This window comes from Cervus canadensis, chromosome 31 (assembly GCF_019320065.1).
Source record: "Cervus canadensis isolate Bull #8, Minnesota chromosome 31, ASM1932006v1, whole genome shotgun sequence".
NCBI lineage: Eukaryota > Metazoa > Chordata > Mammalia > Artiodactyla > Cervidae > Cervus > Cervus canadensis.
Window position 1 is genome coordinate 29,987,089 of NC_057416.1, and position 19,324 is coordinate 30,006,412.

General features: G+C 43.0%; 1 protein-coding gene across 1 annotated transcript in view; it reads left to right on the forward strand.

The window, feature by feature from the left end:
- The window catches only part of KCNU1 (potassium calcium-activated channel subfamily U member 1), a 136,393-nt gene that overhangs the window by 50,592 nt on the left and 66,477 nt on the right, over positions 1-19,324 (forward strand). Inside the window, exons 15-19 of the mRNA XM_043454367.1 lie at positions 1,848-1,960; positions 2,345-2,413; positions 5,946-6,035; positions 6,189-6,283; positions 15,970-16,078. Coding sequence (XP_043310302.1) covers positions 1,848-1,960; positions 2,345-2,413; positions 5,946-6,035; positions 6,189-6,283; positions 15,970-16,078 — 476 coding nt within the window. The remainder of the gene's footprint in view (positions 1-1,847; positions 1,961-2,344; positions 2,414-5,945; positions 6,036-6,188; positions 6,284-15,969; positions 16,079-19,324) is intronic.

Sequence of the window (19,324 nt, forward strand, 5' to 3'; positions counted from 1 at the left end):
AATTTGGATTAGATTTAATCCAACTGATTTACTTAAACTCCCTGAGTCTACTATCCAAATCCCAAATCTATCTTGTCTTCCTGTTTCTTTTTCTGATTAAAAAAAAAAAAATGACTCAAGAAACCTTCATGTCTATGGTTATTTTTTGGGCCATGTGCTCAGTGGTGTCCAACTCTTTGTGACCTCGTGGACTGTAGCCCATCAGCCTCCTCTGTCCATGGGATTTTCTAGGCAAGAATACTGGAGTGGGTTGCCCTTTCTTCCTCCAGGAAATATTCCTGACCCTGGGATCAAACCCGTGTCTCATGTCTCCTGCATTGCAGGCAGATTCTGTACCTGCCAAGCCATCAGGGTTTTACTTTCTTGCAAAAACTGGAACCTTTGGGTTGGCAGCACTAAGCCAGGTTCTGTAGTCAATGAGACTTAAAGCGTGGCCTGACCTGCCCAAAGAGGTGAGCCTTCCTCACTAAAGGATTTTAAGAAAGTGGGAGGGGACTTCCTGGTGGTCCAGTGGTTAAGAATCCATCTTCCAGTGCAGGGGATGCAGGTTCAGTCCCTGGTCAGGGAACTAAGACCTCCCAGGTTGTGCCTGTGGACTAAAACTAGAGACCCTCATGCACCCACTAGAGAGAGCTCATCCACCACAGTGAAGACCCAGTGAAGCCAATCATAACAGTAATTAAAAGAAAATGGGAAAATGCAGGAGAGCCTGCAGCTTGGGACTCGGATGAGGTAGGCTGGAAAGAAGTGGTCCTTTTTAGCAGGGCAGGATTTTTTTGTTCATCTGTTTCTTTTTGTTTTTTTCTTCCTAAACCACAAGATGGCCATCTGAGGCATGTTTCTGGGCTGGCCTTAACTCTCCAGCACCAAGGTGTTTCACAGTTCCTAGAAATTCCAGGCTTCATCGGAGATTCTGGGCTTTAAGGGGCCTGTCCTGCTCAGAGCAGTGTGGTGTTGATTCTCATGGCTGCAGGGGAAGGAAGAAGAGGACGATGCAAATAGAGAAAAACAGAATCCCAGGGGTCTTGCACAAACGAGACAGCATTTAGCTTTTTCTGAGAGACAGAGAAATCCTTCCATCACATCCCCCTTTGTCTAGAAACCTGCTGCTGTCCTTGATTTTTACGTTGTCATGTCCAAGCATTGGGATGGCTTTTTGAGTTTATTTGAACCAAGAAGGGTTCTGACCCTGAGCAAATGTCATCAATATTTTTATCCTTGTGGCACATGATTAGTCAGTGAGTGGGAAACTAATATATATTTTTTAAAAAATATATCTTAAACAGTCATGTCTAAGAGGAGATAAGTTAGATTCCACATTCCACTTCCCATCTTATTGTTCCTGACTCAAAGACCAGTCTACCTGCTGAAATAACTGGAAGAAGAATTCATTTTTAGCAGGAGGCATGATTAAATCATGATGCTTTCTGTTCGTTCTGGGAATCATTGAGATGTATGATGGAGTTTTAGTTCTTCCTTGAAAATTTGTCCAGTTAATCATGACAAAACTCCTTTCTTTTCATTAAAAAAAAAATTTTTTTTATATGGACCATTTAAAAATCTTTACTGAGTTTGTTACACTGTGGCTCCTGTTGTTTATGTGTTGGTTTTTTTGGCCACAAGTCAGGTGGGATCCTAGCTCCCTGACCCAGGATCAAACCCGCACCTCCTGCATTGGAAGGAGAAGTCTGAACTCCTGGACCACCTGGGAAGTCCTGACAAATCTCCTTCCCGGGACCTGAATGCCAGCGGGTACTGGTTTGGTACTGGGCAGAACACGCAGCTTGAACCAGCAGGCCCTGAACTCCACATCACCCTGCCTCCCGTGGCCTGGCTGTGTGTTCCAGATCTGTCCTCACGAGCCCTGGCAGAAGCTTTTCTGCAAAGGCCTGAAGAACAAAATCCTGACGCAACGTCTCTCCAATGACTTTGCTGGGATGAGCTTTCCTGACGCTTGCCAGTAAGTGCAGGGAGAACCTCTCCTCGCCTTCCTGCATGCACTCTCCCCAGAGCGCGGAGGGCTCACTGTAGGTTTGGTGGCCGGCCCGAAGGCCTAAGGACGAGCAAGTCGGAGAGCCTGCTGCCTGGGCGGGGGGTTACAGTCCGTGCGGGTCAGGTCATGCTGTCCCCGTTGACTCCCTGGCTGTGGGTTACTCCAGGGCGGACTCACTCTCCACCAGTGTCCAAATGTTCAGAGAACGCTTCCCGTTTGAGAGGCCCTCCCCCCGCCGAGGGGGCGGTGTCCTCCCAGCACGGAGCCCAGCCCAGCATCCGGCCTTCGTGTTACTGTGAGCCGGTGCCCTGCTGTCCTGCCTCACCGCCCCCCTCCTCCTCTCCTCTCCAGGCTCTGCTTCACAAAGATGCGCCTCATGCTGATCGCCATCGAGTACAAGTCCGCCTGTCACCATTACTGGTATCAGTGAGGCGTCGGATCTCTTCAGATTCTTTGAGGACACGCTTTACAGATTATGATTTCGGCAGAGACACAGCCGTAACTAAACTTGTGGCCCTGTGGTGAGAGCTGGCCTCTCAGGCACCCAGGCAGCTGTGGTGCATTTGATACTCTCTATGAACACTGGGGTTCCAAAGGTTACCCTAGTGGGTGGGCAAAGGCTTTGCCTCTGTTGCGGTGGTCTTGCTCCAGTGTCCTTCACGATCAGGAGAGAGAGAGGACAGGATCACTTTCTCAGATCTGTTCCTCTTAATATATTCCCAGATCTTGTAAGGCTTGACCGTAGATCATACCATGAAATAGAATTATTTGTGATCAAGGTGTTCCCACAAGCCTTAGAAAGCCTTAGAAACTAATCTGAAAAATATGAGAAAAAAAAAAAATGGGGATTTGACTGACCTACAGGGCAAAGTATTCTGTTGATCAGGTAGATGAAAGAAAGAGGTACCCTTATTAGACCATAAGCATTTCCTGAAAATGAGTATAGGATAATATAAGAAGTATGAGAAGTGATCATACAATAAAAAAAGAAAATCCAGAATCAGCCACAATGATATAGAGATAAAAGATGCTGGAAAACAAGAAAAAGCAGGGCTTACATGGAATGGGAAACAAGAAATACGGTGGCTTGTGTGTAGTTTTTTTTTTTTTTTAGTGGAAAACTTCCTTTAATTCTGAATTAAATTGGAATCATTAGACTAGGTTCAGAACCTGATTCTGATTTGCCAGGTCAGTGGCCTTGGAGAAGTGTCCATCACCTGTAAAATGAGGAAGTCACATGAATGAATTCCTAGGATCACTTCCAGCTCTAAGACCGACATTACCAGGAACCTAGAATCATAGGAAACTCTTAAAAATTCAGTAGTGTTGAATGACATTAGTATAAGTATCTGAAAAGTTAGAAAGAAGGAATAATGTGTCAGGTAGAGAGAGTGTAGAAGGTATCTGAGCAAACGAACTCAGTGGGGTATGTCACAAAGCAAGTCCTTAAGGAGAGTGGAGACTGGGATCCTCTGGCCACTCCATTTTATTTAACAATGCCACCATGCTCACGAAAATTTCAAAATCTAAACCCATGTCCAAGTTCCCTTTCTGCTGGAAATAGATGCAAGTGAAGAGGTTGGTGTCTTACTTCACAGGCTGGGCAGTTTGAGTTTCAGAACAGCCCGAAGCTTGATCAGGGTTTTAACTCTGATCGGGTTTGAACATCTTTGTCCTTCAACGACTGGGATTATACATCAGAATTATTTGCAAAGTTTTAGAGACAGAGATTTCAAAACCCCACTTGTGAAAGACAGACATAGAATTCAAAAATACCACTTATAAAACCCAAATCTGTGAATTGGTTTTGAATCTCCATGATATAGTCGTCTTTGTTCACTGGCAGTCAGAAACGACTGCTCTTGATACCAAATGCTCTTGATACCATTTCCACATTTAACATCCTAGATTCCTATCAGCTTTATTGGGGTGACTGTTAGGACACTGTGGACTGGAAACAGGAGTGAGCGTCTAAGTTCCATGTATATTCAAGAAGATCTGGTGCTATTTACTTCCTAGCAGACATCTACCCTCAATGAGAGAGACACCTGCTCCGACATAGATTTAACTCTGGCTTCTCACCAAAGAGTTTGAGTTGCATCAAAAGAATAAAATCCTGATTTGGCAAAGATGTTGGTAATAGCAGTCTTACATGATTGCTGGTTCCTGACCAACACTGCTATAAGCACTTCACTTACATGAACTCCCGAATCCTCACAACAACGCTGTAAGAAGGGTACAATTATTTGCACCATTTTATGGAGGAGGAGCTAAGAAAAGGTCAGTAGTTTTCCCAAGCTCACACCACACCCAAGGGGCAAACGAGAATCTGAACTCAGTCTGGGCACTTAGGTGATCGGAGCTCTTCTGATCATCTAGCTGTGCTAAATCCACCACAGTCATTATCCAGAATGAAAACAGGGAAACTCAATGCTGGGCTTTAGGCAGGTATATTGAAAAACTAGGGGGAAATCTCTCTCTCCTCACTTTTTATTTTCTTTTCTAATTGATACACTTAAGTAGACTCTAGGATGTGCAAAAGCCCTGGGTAATCCTCAGAGTCTGTCTTGGGGAATAATTTATCACCTGGTAAGCGGTAAAGCTGGATGAAACCCCAGTCAGAGAATTTCCTGAGTCTGTTCCAGGGGCCAGCACTTTCTAACAGAGCAGCTGGTCGTGATTCATGAAGACGGGGGCAAGTCTTTGGGAAAAGTTCACCTTTTCTTGCAAATGCAACCAGAGAAGTTATCACGACAGTATCTTCATAACTAAGTATTCAATTTGAGTTCGGAGGACCCTGCCTTTAAAAAAGGAGATATTAAGATACAACTTGAGCATTTGCTTCTTGGGTAGTGAACATCAGCCCATGATATTGGAGTAGGGGAGGCACAAATCCATGCATTTTCCTTTTCAGACTTAAAAGCAATCATTCCATGTATGTGTTAGTCAGTCAGTACTCAGAGAAAGGGCCACATACTGTCTCATATAATAATCTACTGGAACACAGCTATTCAGCATCTTTTACTCTCAGCATAGAACTGAAGAGCTTTTGTTGTGCAAGCTCTTTTATTTTTGTAAGACTCTAACACACTTGCACATTACTTTGGAATATCCTAACCACAGACTAAAGTTTGCCCAAACGAAGACTTGACCTCTTTCCAATGTGAATATGATAGGAAGGAGGAAAGGAGAACTTTGATCACGTACAAAGTGAGGGAAGGCATAGGGTTATAAGACCTCACCATATTGGAGGTCCAAATTAAAGGAAGTAACAGCGGGAGAACCTGACAAACAGGGAGAATTTGAGGAATTCGGATAGTCACAGTGGAGTAGCCCATCAAAAAATATCGTGGTTGAAATTTATAAGACAGTGTTGTCAAGCACCCAAACCATAATAAAACAGAAAAATCAAAATATTCAAGTAGTGTAGAAATAGAAACAGTTCATGTGGTTCCTGCTTTCAAAAATCTTACCATCAAGATAGATGCAAGTGAAGTCAAAGACATGAGTTTAAAAATTGTACTGGCCAATAAAAGGAACTCTTGAATCCAGCTATTAATAGTTAATCTAGAGGGTTAAAAGCCTGAGGATGTACACCACTAGAATGACCGTAAGACTAGCAACTGTGTGGCCTTGGCCTCTTTGGCTTTGGATATCTCAAATTAGCAAAGCTTCCTGCATCTGCATTGCTTTGACTATTTCTGATTCAGGGCTAGTCCAGGGAATGTATGCAGCTCAGGGACTGAGTTTTGACCTGGCTCCCTCTCAGGATTATTTGTCAGCAATGGATCAATTAAATGCAGTCAAATCCACATTTTCTACTGTAAATTTCCAGCAGTAAAAGGAATCGAGTCCTATTAACTCTGCAACTTAGAGAATCCATTGGTGAAAACAGATATTGCACCAGAATTTGGAGGGGGAAATTACTGTTATTTTTATTTTCTGTTTCCAGCGGGCTGATACTAAATCCACCTGCTCAGGTTAAGCTCCATAAGAACACACTAGGGTTCTTTATCGCTGAATCTGCAAAGGATGTCAAAAGGTAAAAAAAAAAAAAAAAAAAAAAATTTTATCACTTTACGGGGAGAAAGCCCTAAAGCAAATACAACTTAATGGCAGACGGGCTGAGTCAGCTCCGTGCTGCTTCTGCGTGAAACCTCACGTAAGTCATTCCTGATTTGCTTTCGTTGTCCAGAGCCTTCTTTTACTGTGCCATCTGCCACAGCGATGTGCAGACACCCGAGCTAATTGAAAAATGTGACTGCAAAAGCAAGATTCTACACTCGACAGGCAAGTGCGCTTTCTGTGTCCTCCGCCCAGCTTAGGGGGTGTGGCCAAAGAAAGGGGCGGGGCTGCATCTCTCAAAAGAGGGAATCACTTGAACTTGGCCGAGAAGAGACAGATATTTACCCACTGGGTGTCACAGACCTGATGATCTGTCCTTTAGAGCTGGAAGAAACCTCACTAGTTCTAGTTCTCTGGTACACCCCCTTCACAGGCTAGACAAATGAGCTCTGGAAGAGATGCAGTAATTTTATCCAAGGCCACACAGCCAGCTGGAGGCACCTCCCAGCTCAGTCCCAGGCATACGGGCGATGAGCCTGTTGCCTTTTCTCCATGTATTTTCCCACCTTCAACCTGAAAGTTCAGCGCTGTAAGGACGACCCCTCATGACCTTTTCTGTTTTTTTTTTTTTAATTTTATTAAGTTGTCTTTGACATGCAACACTGCATACGTTTAAGGTGTATGACATGATCTGACTGACTCGTTTATATCACATTATATGATTGCCATTGTAGCATTAGCTAACACCCCTGTCACAGGCCATAGTTATCATTTCTTCTAGCGTTGGGGACAAAACCGTTCCCTGAGGTCTCTGTTCCTTCCAGATTGTCAGGAATGTAAAATTTTCTCCTTCTGACATCGTAATGAGGAAATGAAACTTTCTGCCTTTACTCAAATTGAAGTGGATAGCTCACCAGCAAACCCTTACCACTTGATGGTAGGAAAGATTAACCTCGAGAACTCACAATAATTTAATCCCTTCTGGTTGAAATTTTAGTCTCTTTCAGGTACATTAAAGATGGTTTAGGTTCATTCCCAGTGTTTCGGCATTTAAGTTTAATTCAGAATTTGAATTTCCTGTCAGGACTCTTCTCCTCACTAAGCTTCTTCTCTTCTCCTGAGTGGTAGTCTCTCTGAACGCAGGCGTAAACTTGCTTAGCCCCGTGGACAGGGGCATCCCTCCATGAGAGTCCTTACTGGCTCCTGAGTTCTGTATATGTCTGCTTCTGTGGCCTCTGCGTCAGCAATGAGTGACTGTTCCTCCTGGATTTAGGTCACCTTCTCTTGTTTGTTGCTGAGACCCATCATCCCTGCCATAGCTTCTAGACTTTTTTTCCAGATAGAATTTTCTTTTAAAAAATTATCTTTTATTGACGTAGAATTGATTTACAGTGTTGTGTTAGCCTCAGGTGTATAGTGAAGTGATTCAAACACACACACACACACATTTTCAGATTCTTTTCTCATATAGGCTATTACAGAATATTGAGTATAGTTTCCTGTGCTGTATAGTAGGTCATCATTTTATCTATTTTATATATGATAGTTTGTGTATGTTACTTTCAAATTCCTAATTTATCTCTCTTCCCCACCTTTCCCCTTTGGTATGTCTGTGACTGTATTTCGGTTTTGCAGGTAAGTTCATTTTTATCACTTTTTTCCCCCAGATTCTACCTATAAGTGATATCATATGATATTTGTCTTTCTTCATCTGACGGACTTCACTTAGTATGGTAATCTCTAGGCCCACCCAGGTTGCCGCACATGACATTATTCCATTCTTTTTGATGGCTGAGTAATATTCCATTGTATATATTTACCACATCTTCTTTATACATCCTTCTATCAATAGATATTTAGCTTGCTTCCATGACGAGTCTCTTATAAATAGTGCTGCTGTTAAGACTGGAGTGTGGATATCTCTTCAAATTATGGTTTTCTTTGGATATATGCCCAGGAGTGAGACTGGAGGATCCTGCGGTAGCTCTATGTTTCGTTTTTTAAGGAACGTCCATACTGTTCTCCATAGCGGCTGCACCGAGTTACATTCCCACCAACAGTGTAGGAGGGTTTGATTTTCTCCACACCCACTCCAGCATTTATTATTTGTAGGCTTTTTGATGATGGCCATTCTGACCAGTGTGGGGTGGTACCTTACTGTAGATTTAGCCCCTGGTCTTGAGGTCTACAAAGCCGCCTTTTCCTGTTGTTGTTGTTCAGTCTCTAAGTTGTGTCTGACTCTTTGTGACCCCATGGATGCCAGGCTTCCCTGTCCTTTGCTATCTCCCAGAGTTTGCTCAAACTCATGTCCTTTGAGTCAGTGATGCCATCCTGTTATCTCATCCTCTGCCACCCACTTCTCCTTCTGCCCTTAATCTTTCCCAGCATCAGGGTCTTTTCCAATGAGCTGGCTTGTTGCATCAGGTGGCCAAAGTATTGGAACTTCAGCTTCAGCATCAGTCCTTCCAGTGAGTCTTCAGGGTTGATTTCCTTTAGGATGGACTGGTTTGATCTCCTTGCAGTCCAAGGGACTCTCAAGAGTCTTCCTCAGCACCACAGTTCGAAAGCATCAATTCGGCACTCAGCCTTCTTTATGGTCCAACTCTCACATCCATACATGGCACAACCTCCTATGCTCCTAGTCTTTTTATTCCTTATGTTCTTTTGGTCTCTTTACACTGTGATTTGTTTTAATTTTTTTAAATAAATTGCCTTCTTTGCTGATTGCCTGCTAGACAATTTCCAGAGACTTTAAATGGGCTTGTATGTGAGTGTGTTTGTTTCAATTTTCACTAGTTATTATTGTTTCATGGAGCAGCAGGTTCATGGATCTTTTCTGCTTCCATTCCAGCCTAAAGGCTCTATCTTAATCCTGTCTATTTTCTCTTTTTGGATTTTTTCTTGAAAGTCTTAGACAGTATTGGGCACAGAAAGAAACTATTCCTGTATAATTTCCTGAAATCTCTATTACCTGTGGAATTTGCAACTGAACACTTGAGTCTAAAGAACACTGTTAATTAAAAGGACTTCAAGAGCCTGTTTGGGATTCAAAAGTTAAATGTTGACTCTTTTGCCTTCTGTAACAATATGAATCATTCTTGAGACAATGGTTGAGGCTGACTAAGTACAGAAACAGCTGATTAAAGAGGTGTGAGTAAGGAAAAAAAAATACATTGCGTATCATCTCATTATAGTATCTTTATCCCGTATGAAAATTCAGCATGGTTTCATGAAGTAGACATATCCCTGTAAACACAGTGTACAAATCAAACTTTTGCAAATCAGTTATACACACTCATATGCATGCAGTGCTGCCAGTCATTTTACAAAACAAAAAAAGTGTTTTATAAATTAAATAACTTCCCCTTTATTTAGCTCTCTTTTAAGTGTGTTTTGTTATATTCTAAAGCAGGAAGTTAAGTGCTCTAGTATGAATTGGAGAGATTTTTGTGTAAAGAAAAGGACTATGCCTTCATATTTGTAGATATGCCAAATTTCATCCACTTCTGTAACATGTAATTTACAGTGTCTAGGGAATCAGCACAACTTTCAGTTTATAATCTGATGTTTGATATTCCCCAGAACATTTCATTCTTCTCATAATAGGATCATTTTTTTTTTCCTTCTTGCTCCCTACTATTCCTCCATCACCACTTCTACTGCACCCAGGACAATTCTCGTAAATCTGGTACCAAGATTCTTAAATAACAGGCAGTGAGTGAGCTAGCTGTTCTTACTTCAGTCTGCCAGACGGTGGCAGCAGAATACCGTTAAACACTCTGGCTGGCCGTTCAGGGGAGTGGACTTGAATTTGAATATGAATCTGGAGAGTTAGTTCCAACCAAAAATGTGCCAGAAGAGGACATCACTGTAGAAGGCGACTACTAGGCCTTATATATTTAAAAATCATGATAATGTCTTGGAAATTCTCCCAGAGACTAAACTTTCTAAAAGGACTTAGGAAAGTACCAATAGATGACAAAAGAGAAAATTTACTGACTTGAAGTTAGTACAGATTTCAGGTTGAATATTTTACATTTCAGAGTCAAATGAGGTGTATGACCAGCCCACTCCCATTGCAAAATTATCTCTTCATTGAGCTAATCAAGCTCATTCAGCCCCAGCAACTTCTTCAACCTCCTATGTGTGTGTGCATGCTAAGTCACTTTAGTCGTGTCCAACTCTTTGCGGCCCTGACCCCTTGGACTGTAGCCCACCAGGCTTCTCTATCCAGGGGATTCTCCAGGCAAGAATACTGGAGTGGGTTGCTATGCCCTCGTCCAGGGTATCTTCCCGACTCAGGGATCGAACCCACATCTCTTATGTTTCCTGCATGGGCGCCACCTGGGAAGCCCTTCCACTCCCTGGACTCAATGAGAATTCAGAAGACTTGAATTCTGACCACCGCTGTGCCACCAGTTGGCTGTGGTTTAGAAGAGACACAGCAGCTTCTGGGATCCCAGCGTCCTCCTTTCCAAATGCAGCTGTCTTCATCACCACTACGGCCTTTTCAGTTCTGATGTTCTGTGATTTATAATCCCTCCTCCATTTTTTTTTTTTTTCTGAATGGAATCATACTGGAGGTTCTCCTCTTAAGTTCAAAATTCAACACTTGAGGGAGGCAGCAAGCATGTGGTGGTTAAGAACGCTTGGTTCTGCATTGATCACTTCTTAGCTATGTGACTTGAGGCAGATTATTTAAGCTCTCAGCACGCTTTGGATTTCTGGAAATAATAGTTTGGTGATAATATTATATATCTCAGAGGGTTAAGTGACAGTATTAGTACATAAAGAGTATATAAATTGAGTTTATTAATATACAAAGCATTAAAACCAGTTCCAATAGTAAGTACTACATATAAGGTAGAGGCTTCCCAGGTGGTGCTAGTGGCAAAGTACCCACATGTCAATGCAGGAGATGGGGTTCAGTCCCTGGGTTGGGAAGATCCCCTGGAGGAGGGCATGGCAACCCACTCCAGTATTCTTCCCTGGAGAATCCCATGGGTAGAGGAGCCTGGTGGGCTACAGTCCAAATAGTCGCAAAGAGTCGGACAGACTGAAGCGACTTAGCACACACGCGCGTGCTCACACACACATAGTAACAATCACAGAACCCAGGGGAACACAAACTCAAAAAGAATCTCATTATTTTGCTCATCAGTGAAATTCAGATGAAATAAGAATTGGCAGAGATGTCCTGGTAGGTTATACTTATTCAAACCCATTCCTCGGTGTCTTTTTGGATTCAGAGCATGAAGATCGTGGTAGGACCAGCCCTCAGAGCAGGAAGAATCCTACGTAATTAGATAAGTTACTGGGCAGAAACTTTCCCAACCCCAGCTGTGCAGTTCACTGCCTGCCATTTCAGCACTGAATTCTCTTAATACCTAATTTTTTGAACGGTGGTCCTCAACCAGGGCAGGGAGGGGCACACGGGGTTCTCTGGACAAGATAGGGTGGAGAGAGGGGGGCCTTAGGAAAGTCGTGTCCAAACTCCCCTAATCGCCACCCCCTAGAGCTAGTTTATATTCCTCCTTAAAATGCTAATGTTTGTGATGGAGTCCCCAAAAAGGAGAGGGGAGTGATGAAGAAGAAATTGGAAAGAAGGTGTGAGCAGAGCCAGGGACAGGCAGTGTGAAGTGTGAGTGTTGCCCAGTTGTATTCGACTCTGTACGACCCCATAGACTACAGCCCGCCAGGCTCCACTGTCCATGGAATTCTCCAGAAAAGAATATGGCCCTGGGTTGCCATGCCCTTCTCCAGGGGTTCTTCCCGACCCAGGGATCGAACCCGGGTCTCCTGCATTGCAGGCGATTCTTTACACTCGGAGCCATCAGGGACGCCCCCAGCGGCAGGCAGATATGATGAGAAATGTTTTGAACAGGAGGCGCTAATTGAATTTGCCCTACTTCATAGTTTTCTTTAGATTTGGCCTTGGGTCGCTCTTTTCATCTGCATCCCGTACTAGTTGATCCCTTTTAAGAAAGGAATCTGCCCAGCCAGCATTCCCCAGGGATGAGCATTCCAAACCCAGAAGCCTGAGTTCTCACCCCTGTAATGAGTCAAGCAGCTCATCTCTCTAGCTTGGCTAACAGTCGTCCAAGCCCTCCGGCAGCACCAATGGCTGTGGGTAGGAGGGAGCACAGGTGTGCTTAAGTGACTCTTCGTCTCTAAAGCAGGGTCAGGGATCATATGTCCCCCCAGTTCCAGTAAAATGGAGAACAACCTGGTCCACCAAGACCACAGGCCAATATCTTGTGTTTCTGTGCTCATGACAGTCGCCATTGTTCTTGGGGCCATTCCTGCAGTTGGCTGTAGGGCTCCCTTCCCTGTGGTCTTCCGTGTCCATCTCCACCTGCTCCGTGGCCCTCTCCATATTTCTTATCCCAATGATTACAACAGCATCCTTGCTGGTTTCCCTGTATCTAGCCTCTCTTCAAGTCAATCCATGCCACCTTTCATGGCTATTATAATCTTCTTAAAGTTTTTATCATGAACAGATATATAAATAAAAAATCAACAGGTGGATGAATGTTATCCCTCCTTTTGCAAGAGGAAGGCATGGGCTTGATCACTTGTCATCCTGCTGCTCCTAAGAGCAGTGTTTCTTGTCTGGAAGACCTGGTATCACTTCTTAGGTGTGTCCCAACGACTAGCAGATTACGGAATTTTCTAACAATGCACCTACTGAGTAGACTGGAGAAGATTCAGATTCAGCCAAATAAGGCAGAAGTTATTTTCACTCATTGTGACTCTGATAAGATTTGAGGGAGACAGAAAGGCGTAAAATGGTTACTGTCAACATGGAAGTCATGCATGGGGCATGTTTTAAAGGCAGTTCTATCATGGACAACGGTTGACTGTCATTCTCAAGGAATCATTTCTTGAAGAAGAGAGAAAGATAATCAAGATGTTGGCCTTACTTAGGGCTTTCATTTTTTTGTTCAGCCACCCACAGGTCTTGGATATCTTAGATGCCATGTGTGTTTTGATGTCTAATGCTTATAAGGAAACTCTCTTTAAAATATCTATAGAGAAGAAGTCATAATAAGCCTTTAGTTTAGAGCATTAGGCAAAATTTTGTTTCATTTTCCCTTGCCTACAATATGAAAACATTTTTTTCACATTGTCAGCTGTAGATAAATTAAAATATAAACAAATCAAGTGGTCAAACTTTCTTAGAAAATGAAATCAGAGAAAATTCAGTTGTTTGTCTACTGCCTTGAGAGAAGGGGAGTTTGCTTCCTAGTTTTATTTTATTCTGAGCCCTCCCCGCCTGAATGTCTGAAGCAGAGAAGAAACTGAGGAGAAAGGCAATAATAGATCGTTGCACATTCTTAACAGCCTCCTCTGGTAGAGAGGATACTTTCAGACTCTTTTTGAAATTCATTAGGATTACAGAATTTAGAGTTGAAGGGACCAAAGAGATCATGTGGACCAGTTGTTTCCCCTTCGGAGCCAGCAACACACAACCAGAGACACCACCCATTTTCATGCAGACCGTGCCTTCCAGCCCCTACGCCCATGCAGGAAGCTGCCAACATTATGCAAACCATTTACATATTCTAAGGAGAGATTTTATCAAGAAGGACACCAGGGAAGATTCAAAGCTTTATTTAACAGAAATTTCGAGAGCTCCATACCTAGTGCTCCGGAGAAGGCCATGGCACCCCACTCCAGTGCTCTTGCCTGGGGAATCCCATGGAAGGAGAAGCCTGGTAGGTTGCGGTCCATGGGGTCGCTTAGAGTCGGACACGACTGAGTGACTTCACTTTCACTTTTCACTTTCATGCATTGGAGAAGGGAACGGCAACCCACTCCAGTATACTTGCCTGGAGAATCCCAGGGACAGGGGAGCCTGGTGGACTGCCGTCTAGGGGGTTGCACAGAGTCGGACACGACTAAAGCACCTTAGCAGCAGCATGCCTAGTACTCACTGAAACCCCCTACCCCCCCACCCCCCGCTACCTTTTTTTAATACCTGGCACACATCCTCGGCTGGAGAGTGAGACTCTGAGAAAGCTGAGACTTCCCGAAAGTTCCATTGTTCTCCAGCCAGTTTCGGCATGTTGCCTTTTACATTCCACAGCTCACTTTCTATCAGAAGCACTAAGCTGGCCAGCCTTTAAAGGCTGACAGTTGGTAAAACGCTAGTCCTCGCTTAGATATTTCTTCAGAAGTTCCCTTCCTAAGCCATTTTCCCGCCCAGGGCAAAAAAAGTAACCATGGAATAAGGAAACATGAGTCAACCTCAAAACCCCATCAAAATTCCATATGTAAAGTGAAGGCTTTCTGAGGATTACAGGCAGGGAGCGATCTTATTCCAGACCTGGCCGTTAGCACACCTGTATGACGCAATTACTGCTGATTTAAGCCGACAGATCACATCTGCAAAGGATGTCCTTCTTCTTCCAAAAGTGTGTTTTGACTCAGTTGATATTTTCTGTAGATTAAAATGGCTCAGAAGGAATTACATCAAAAGGAAAGGGATAGTAGAATATTTCTGTGGCTCGTTCTGTCTGCCATTGTCCCAAACCTGATGAGCTATGGGCTTAAAGGATTGTCCCAGAGGAGCTCTGCATTCTGAGTAGTCTCAGTACAGGGAAAGTCTTAGATTTCTAGGAGGAAATGTGTATCTTTTCTCCACTTAGGTGGGCGGCCGTGGAGGAGTAGCCTTGATCGTTCTTTGACTTTGTCCATCTCCTTGATGACTTCTTCCCGGGCAATGTACCCCTCTCTGATCATCTGGCATTCAGGTTCAGGGAAGCAGATCATGCAGGGTTTTTGAATCGTGAAAGAAAAGCATTTAACTTCCAAAGCATCCTTTAGAATGCTACTTTTCATCACAGTACCAAGTGCCAATTCTTACTGAGCAGGCATGTCTTCCTAGCCCAGCGCTCTGAAAGGATTCCTAGGTTAAATCTCTGCTCTGAAATAAGAGGGGCATGATGGAATATCAACATATAGATGCAGGAAGGAGTCATGGCTCACATGTCAGGTTTTTGCTTTTTCCATCTCAAAGCAGCTTCCTGTGGCTCATCTAAAGACCACGTTTCACCCGTCCTTGCGTTCATCCTCCTCAATCAGCCTTTGAAGCCCCATTCTCATTCCCATTTTGCAGATGAAAAGGTAATCTGCTTTTGTGTTGTTTCCAGATGTGGAAATTTACACATGTTTTGGGGACATATCCCGTGTAAGATCAAGGTCCTTCAAAGTTAAAATAAGAAAGGAAGGCTTGAAGGAAAAATGAAATAAAAGGAGGCAGAATTGGAGGACAATGAATTGCAGCCTGACCAGGATCTGGGGAGGGAGGAGGGGACTTGGCTGGGATCTTTTCTTAGAGCCTGTAGTGACACTAGTGGCAAAGAACCCGCCTGCCAATGCAGGAGGTGTAAGAGACACAGGTTCCATCCCTGGGTTGGGAAGATTCCATGGAGGAGGGCATGGCAACCCCCTCCAGTATTCTTGCCTGGAGAAGCCCATGGATAGAGGAGCCTGACTGGATACAGTCCTTAGGGTTGCAAAAAGTTGGACATGACTGAAGCAACTTAGCACGCACCTCATGACTACAGACCGTGCTAGCAGCAAAAGGCTCCCCAAGGCTACACTCTTGGGTGAGATGGGAGGAGCGACGGATTACAAAGGTGCAGAATGGTTAAGAAAGTATGCAATGTGTGCTTATTTTAAACAGACCATATGGTAGGAACACCTTCACAATCATTTTCGCCCACTCTCTAACTCTGCAGAAGAAAATTAAAGAGCTCTCTACAAACCATCCTCTTAGAACTAGACTATGGCTTGAAATTCTCACCCTCTCCCTAGTCAAGGATATAGAGCTGTCTCAGTCAATAGGAATAGTCCAGAATGAAGGGGTATTATGCCAACTCACCAAGATGGCTCTGCCATTGCAGGGACAACGGTCATGGTGATGAGAGACAGCCAGGAGGAATACTGTGGACCCCGGGACTCCTACTCAGAAACACATATGAGCTTCTGTAGCGACTTGAGCGTTACCACCAAGTAAGCGCCTCAGGGAACCCTGGTTCCCTATCAGTTTTTAAGAATCGCTGGGCAACAAAAATTTGACTTGAATTATTAGCTTTATCTGCTCCTATCGTGACTAATGCAATTGTTCCTCACCAACATGAATTCATCCCAGCTTCTCCCAATATCACTTAGCTAAACAAATATACCTGTCCCTGGCATTGTTCCAATCATTTTTACCAATGACGACCAAAGGTTATGCACCCAGTTTTCATTCAGATCACCCCTAAGTACTCTGGAAATGTGTGGCAGGGCAAGATTCCAGCTCTTTCCCAGTTTTTTTTTCTATTATCAATCCAACCCTTATTTTTAGCAAATTGATGATGAGATTGCCTTTGGTTTTAGGTCTGCAAAATAGGGCCAATAAATTTTCCCTCCCCTACTCAAATTTCTACATCTCTTTAGTCCATGAAAACCCTAATTAAACCGAATTTAGGGTTGTAGCTGAAGAGTGCGTAATCTGTTTAGTTAATTTTTAAATAGAGGGTTGATGTAAAAGTTCTATCACCCCTGATTTTATTGTGAATAACTCTATAGTGTATTGGCAACGTTTCAACTTAGTAGCTGTAATATACCAGGAAAATCTTTCACGACTGAGAATTGTCATCGGCTGTGAGTAGATATTACATTTTCTTCAGAGCAGAGAAATTGTGCTGTGGCATTACACAGTGTGAAGGGCAAACACTGGTCTTAAGCTGTGTGATCTTGAGCAAGTTTCTTTACTTCTTGGTGTCTCAGTTCTGATTTAAATGAGTGTAACAGTGATGAAGACCCTGAGCTTCTTTGTAATGACTGAATGAGATGAGGTATTTAAAACACTTTACTTGATTCCTGGCTGAGAGTAAGCATTCGTTCCATGGTCCATATTATTGCAATGATCAGTTCTTATATCTGGGAAGGGATATGAAATTGGGCTGCATAGGTTGTAGGTGCAGAGCTCTCCAAGGATGTGGATTTTGAAGTAAATCCTTGATCTTATTTTGCTGCAATCCACGTCTTTCTTTTAACGCATGAGGGGTCTGGTTTCTGTTTAATGGAGGGTTCTGGATAGATGGGTCTGGTTAACAGAGGTTTCGCTGTACCTGTCCAGCAGGTGAGGCAGACATCTGAGCCCCAAAGGGGCCGCCTCTCAGTGGTATGCTTTCTGAGAGGAATATAAAAGCCTAGAAATTATATTCTCTGTTCTGCTATTCTATTCTATTGCCTTTTATTCCAAGATTTTATGAAACCTAAGTGAGATAATCTACATGAAAGGACTACAAACTTTTTGGAGGAAAGATTCTATGGAATTTCAAGAGTTTTGCCTCACTCATACTTACAAGCTAGTGGTGGCATTTGTCGATAGTTCTTGTCTTTTTTGGTCTCACCACGTGGCTTGCAGGATCTTAGTTCCCTGACCAGGGATGGAACTCAGGGCCATAGCAATGAAAGTGGAAAGTCCTAACCACTGGACTGCTGAGGAACTTCCCCTTTTTCCTTTAAAAATGGTTGGTAATGCATTGAGTAGCTCTGTGTGCTAAGTAGACCCTCTGCTGGGTGTGTTGTTAGATGCAGAAATCATGTTTCAACTCCCCGGGCAACCTGGTTGGGTATGCCAGATGAATTCAGATAAATTAATTTGAGGCCAAATAAAGCAGCATCCCTTCCAGGGCTACACTGATGATTCTGGCAAGAGGTCAAGGAGGAAGAGGTCAGTGGGGGCTCGGTGGATTGTTCCAGAGTGTTTCCTGTAGGAAGTGGGGTGGGATTGGGAGAAAGATAAGAGCATGGAATCTCGATTCCTGTGACAGACGTGACATGGGCAAATCGTGGGGAACACATGGAGCCCTCCATGTCTGAGTAGCCTGACTAGAAGTGGGACTGTATGAAGGAGTGAGGAACAATGTCTCAGATTTCTCAAGAACACACTCTTGGTTGTTGATATTGCCCACGTGTGAATATATATGTGTGTATGTTACATTTGTGTTAATGCACAGTTGTTGCAAAAACACAATTCCAATCTGAAAAGTGTTTTGTGACTAAAGACAACATATGTGACAACACATAAAATGTTCCAACTATGTTTATGCTTTCATTTATTCTTTCCTGTGTCTTCTCTGTGATACGAGAGGATTGGCAAGTCATGGATAAGGAGAACCCACAGAAAATCCAGTTTCAGCCATTGAGTTTCACTGACTTTTCTCACCATTCTTTAACACGGCTGTAAGAACAGAATCACAGATGTTTCCCCATTGTCTTTAATTTCTTTATTATCTGTGATAAATAAGGAAAAGGTGTAAAGCAGGCATCTAAAAGGAAAATTTTAACTAATCATTGGAGAAATGCAAATCAGAACTACAGTGAGATATCAGCTCACACCAATCAGAATGGCCATCATCAAAAAATATACAAACAATTAATGCTAGAGAGTGTGTGGAGAAAATTGAACCCTCCTCCACTGTTGGTGGGAATTTAAATTGGCACAACCACTGTGGAAAACAGTATGGTGGGTCCTCTAAAAACTAAAAATGGGACAACCATAAGGCCTAGCAATCTCACTCCTGGGCAACCAGGAGGAAATAATAATTCAAAAAGATGCATGCACCCCGGTGTTCATCGCAGCACTATTTACAGTAATCAGGGCATGGAAGCAACCTAAATGTGCATCAACAAAGGAATGGATAAAAAAGATGCGGTACATATATACAATGGAATATTACTCAGCCATAAAAAGAATAAAATAATGCCATTTGCAGCAAATGGATGGACCTAGAGATTCCCATACTGAGTGAAGTCAGTCAGGTACAGAAAGACAAGTATCATATGATGTCACTTATATGTGGACTCTAAAAAAAAGGTTGCAAATGAACTTATTTACAAAACAGAAGTGGAGTCATGAATATAGAAAACAAACTTATGGTGACCAGGGCATAGGGAGGGGTATAAATTGGGACTGACATATACACACTATATGTAAAATATATGCAAAATAGGTGAACTGTAGGGAAAATGTTTTAATAAGGAGTGGATATATATATCCACACACACACACACACATATACATATATAACTGCTTTGCTTCTCTGTATGCCTGAAACTAACACATTATAAATCAACTAAACTACAATAATTTTTTTTAATTTTTAATTGGAGGATAATTTCTTTACCATGTAGTGTTGGTTTCTGCCACACATCAACACAAATCAGTCATAGGTATGCATATGTCCCCAATTTTTCAAAAAG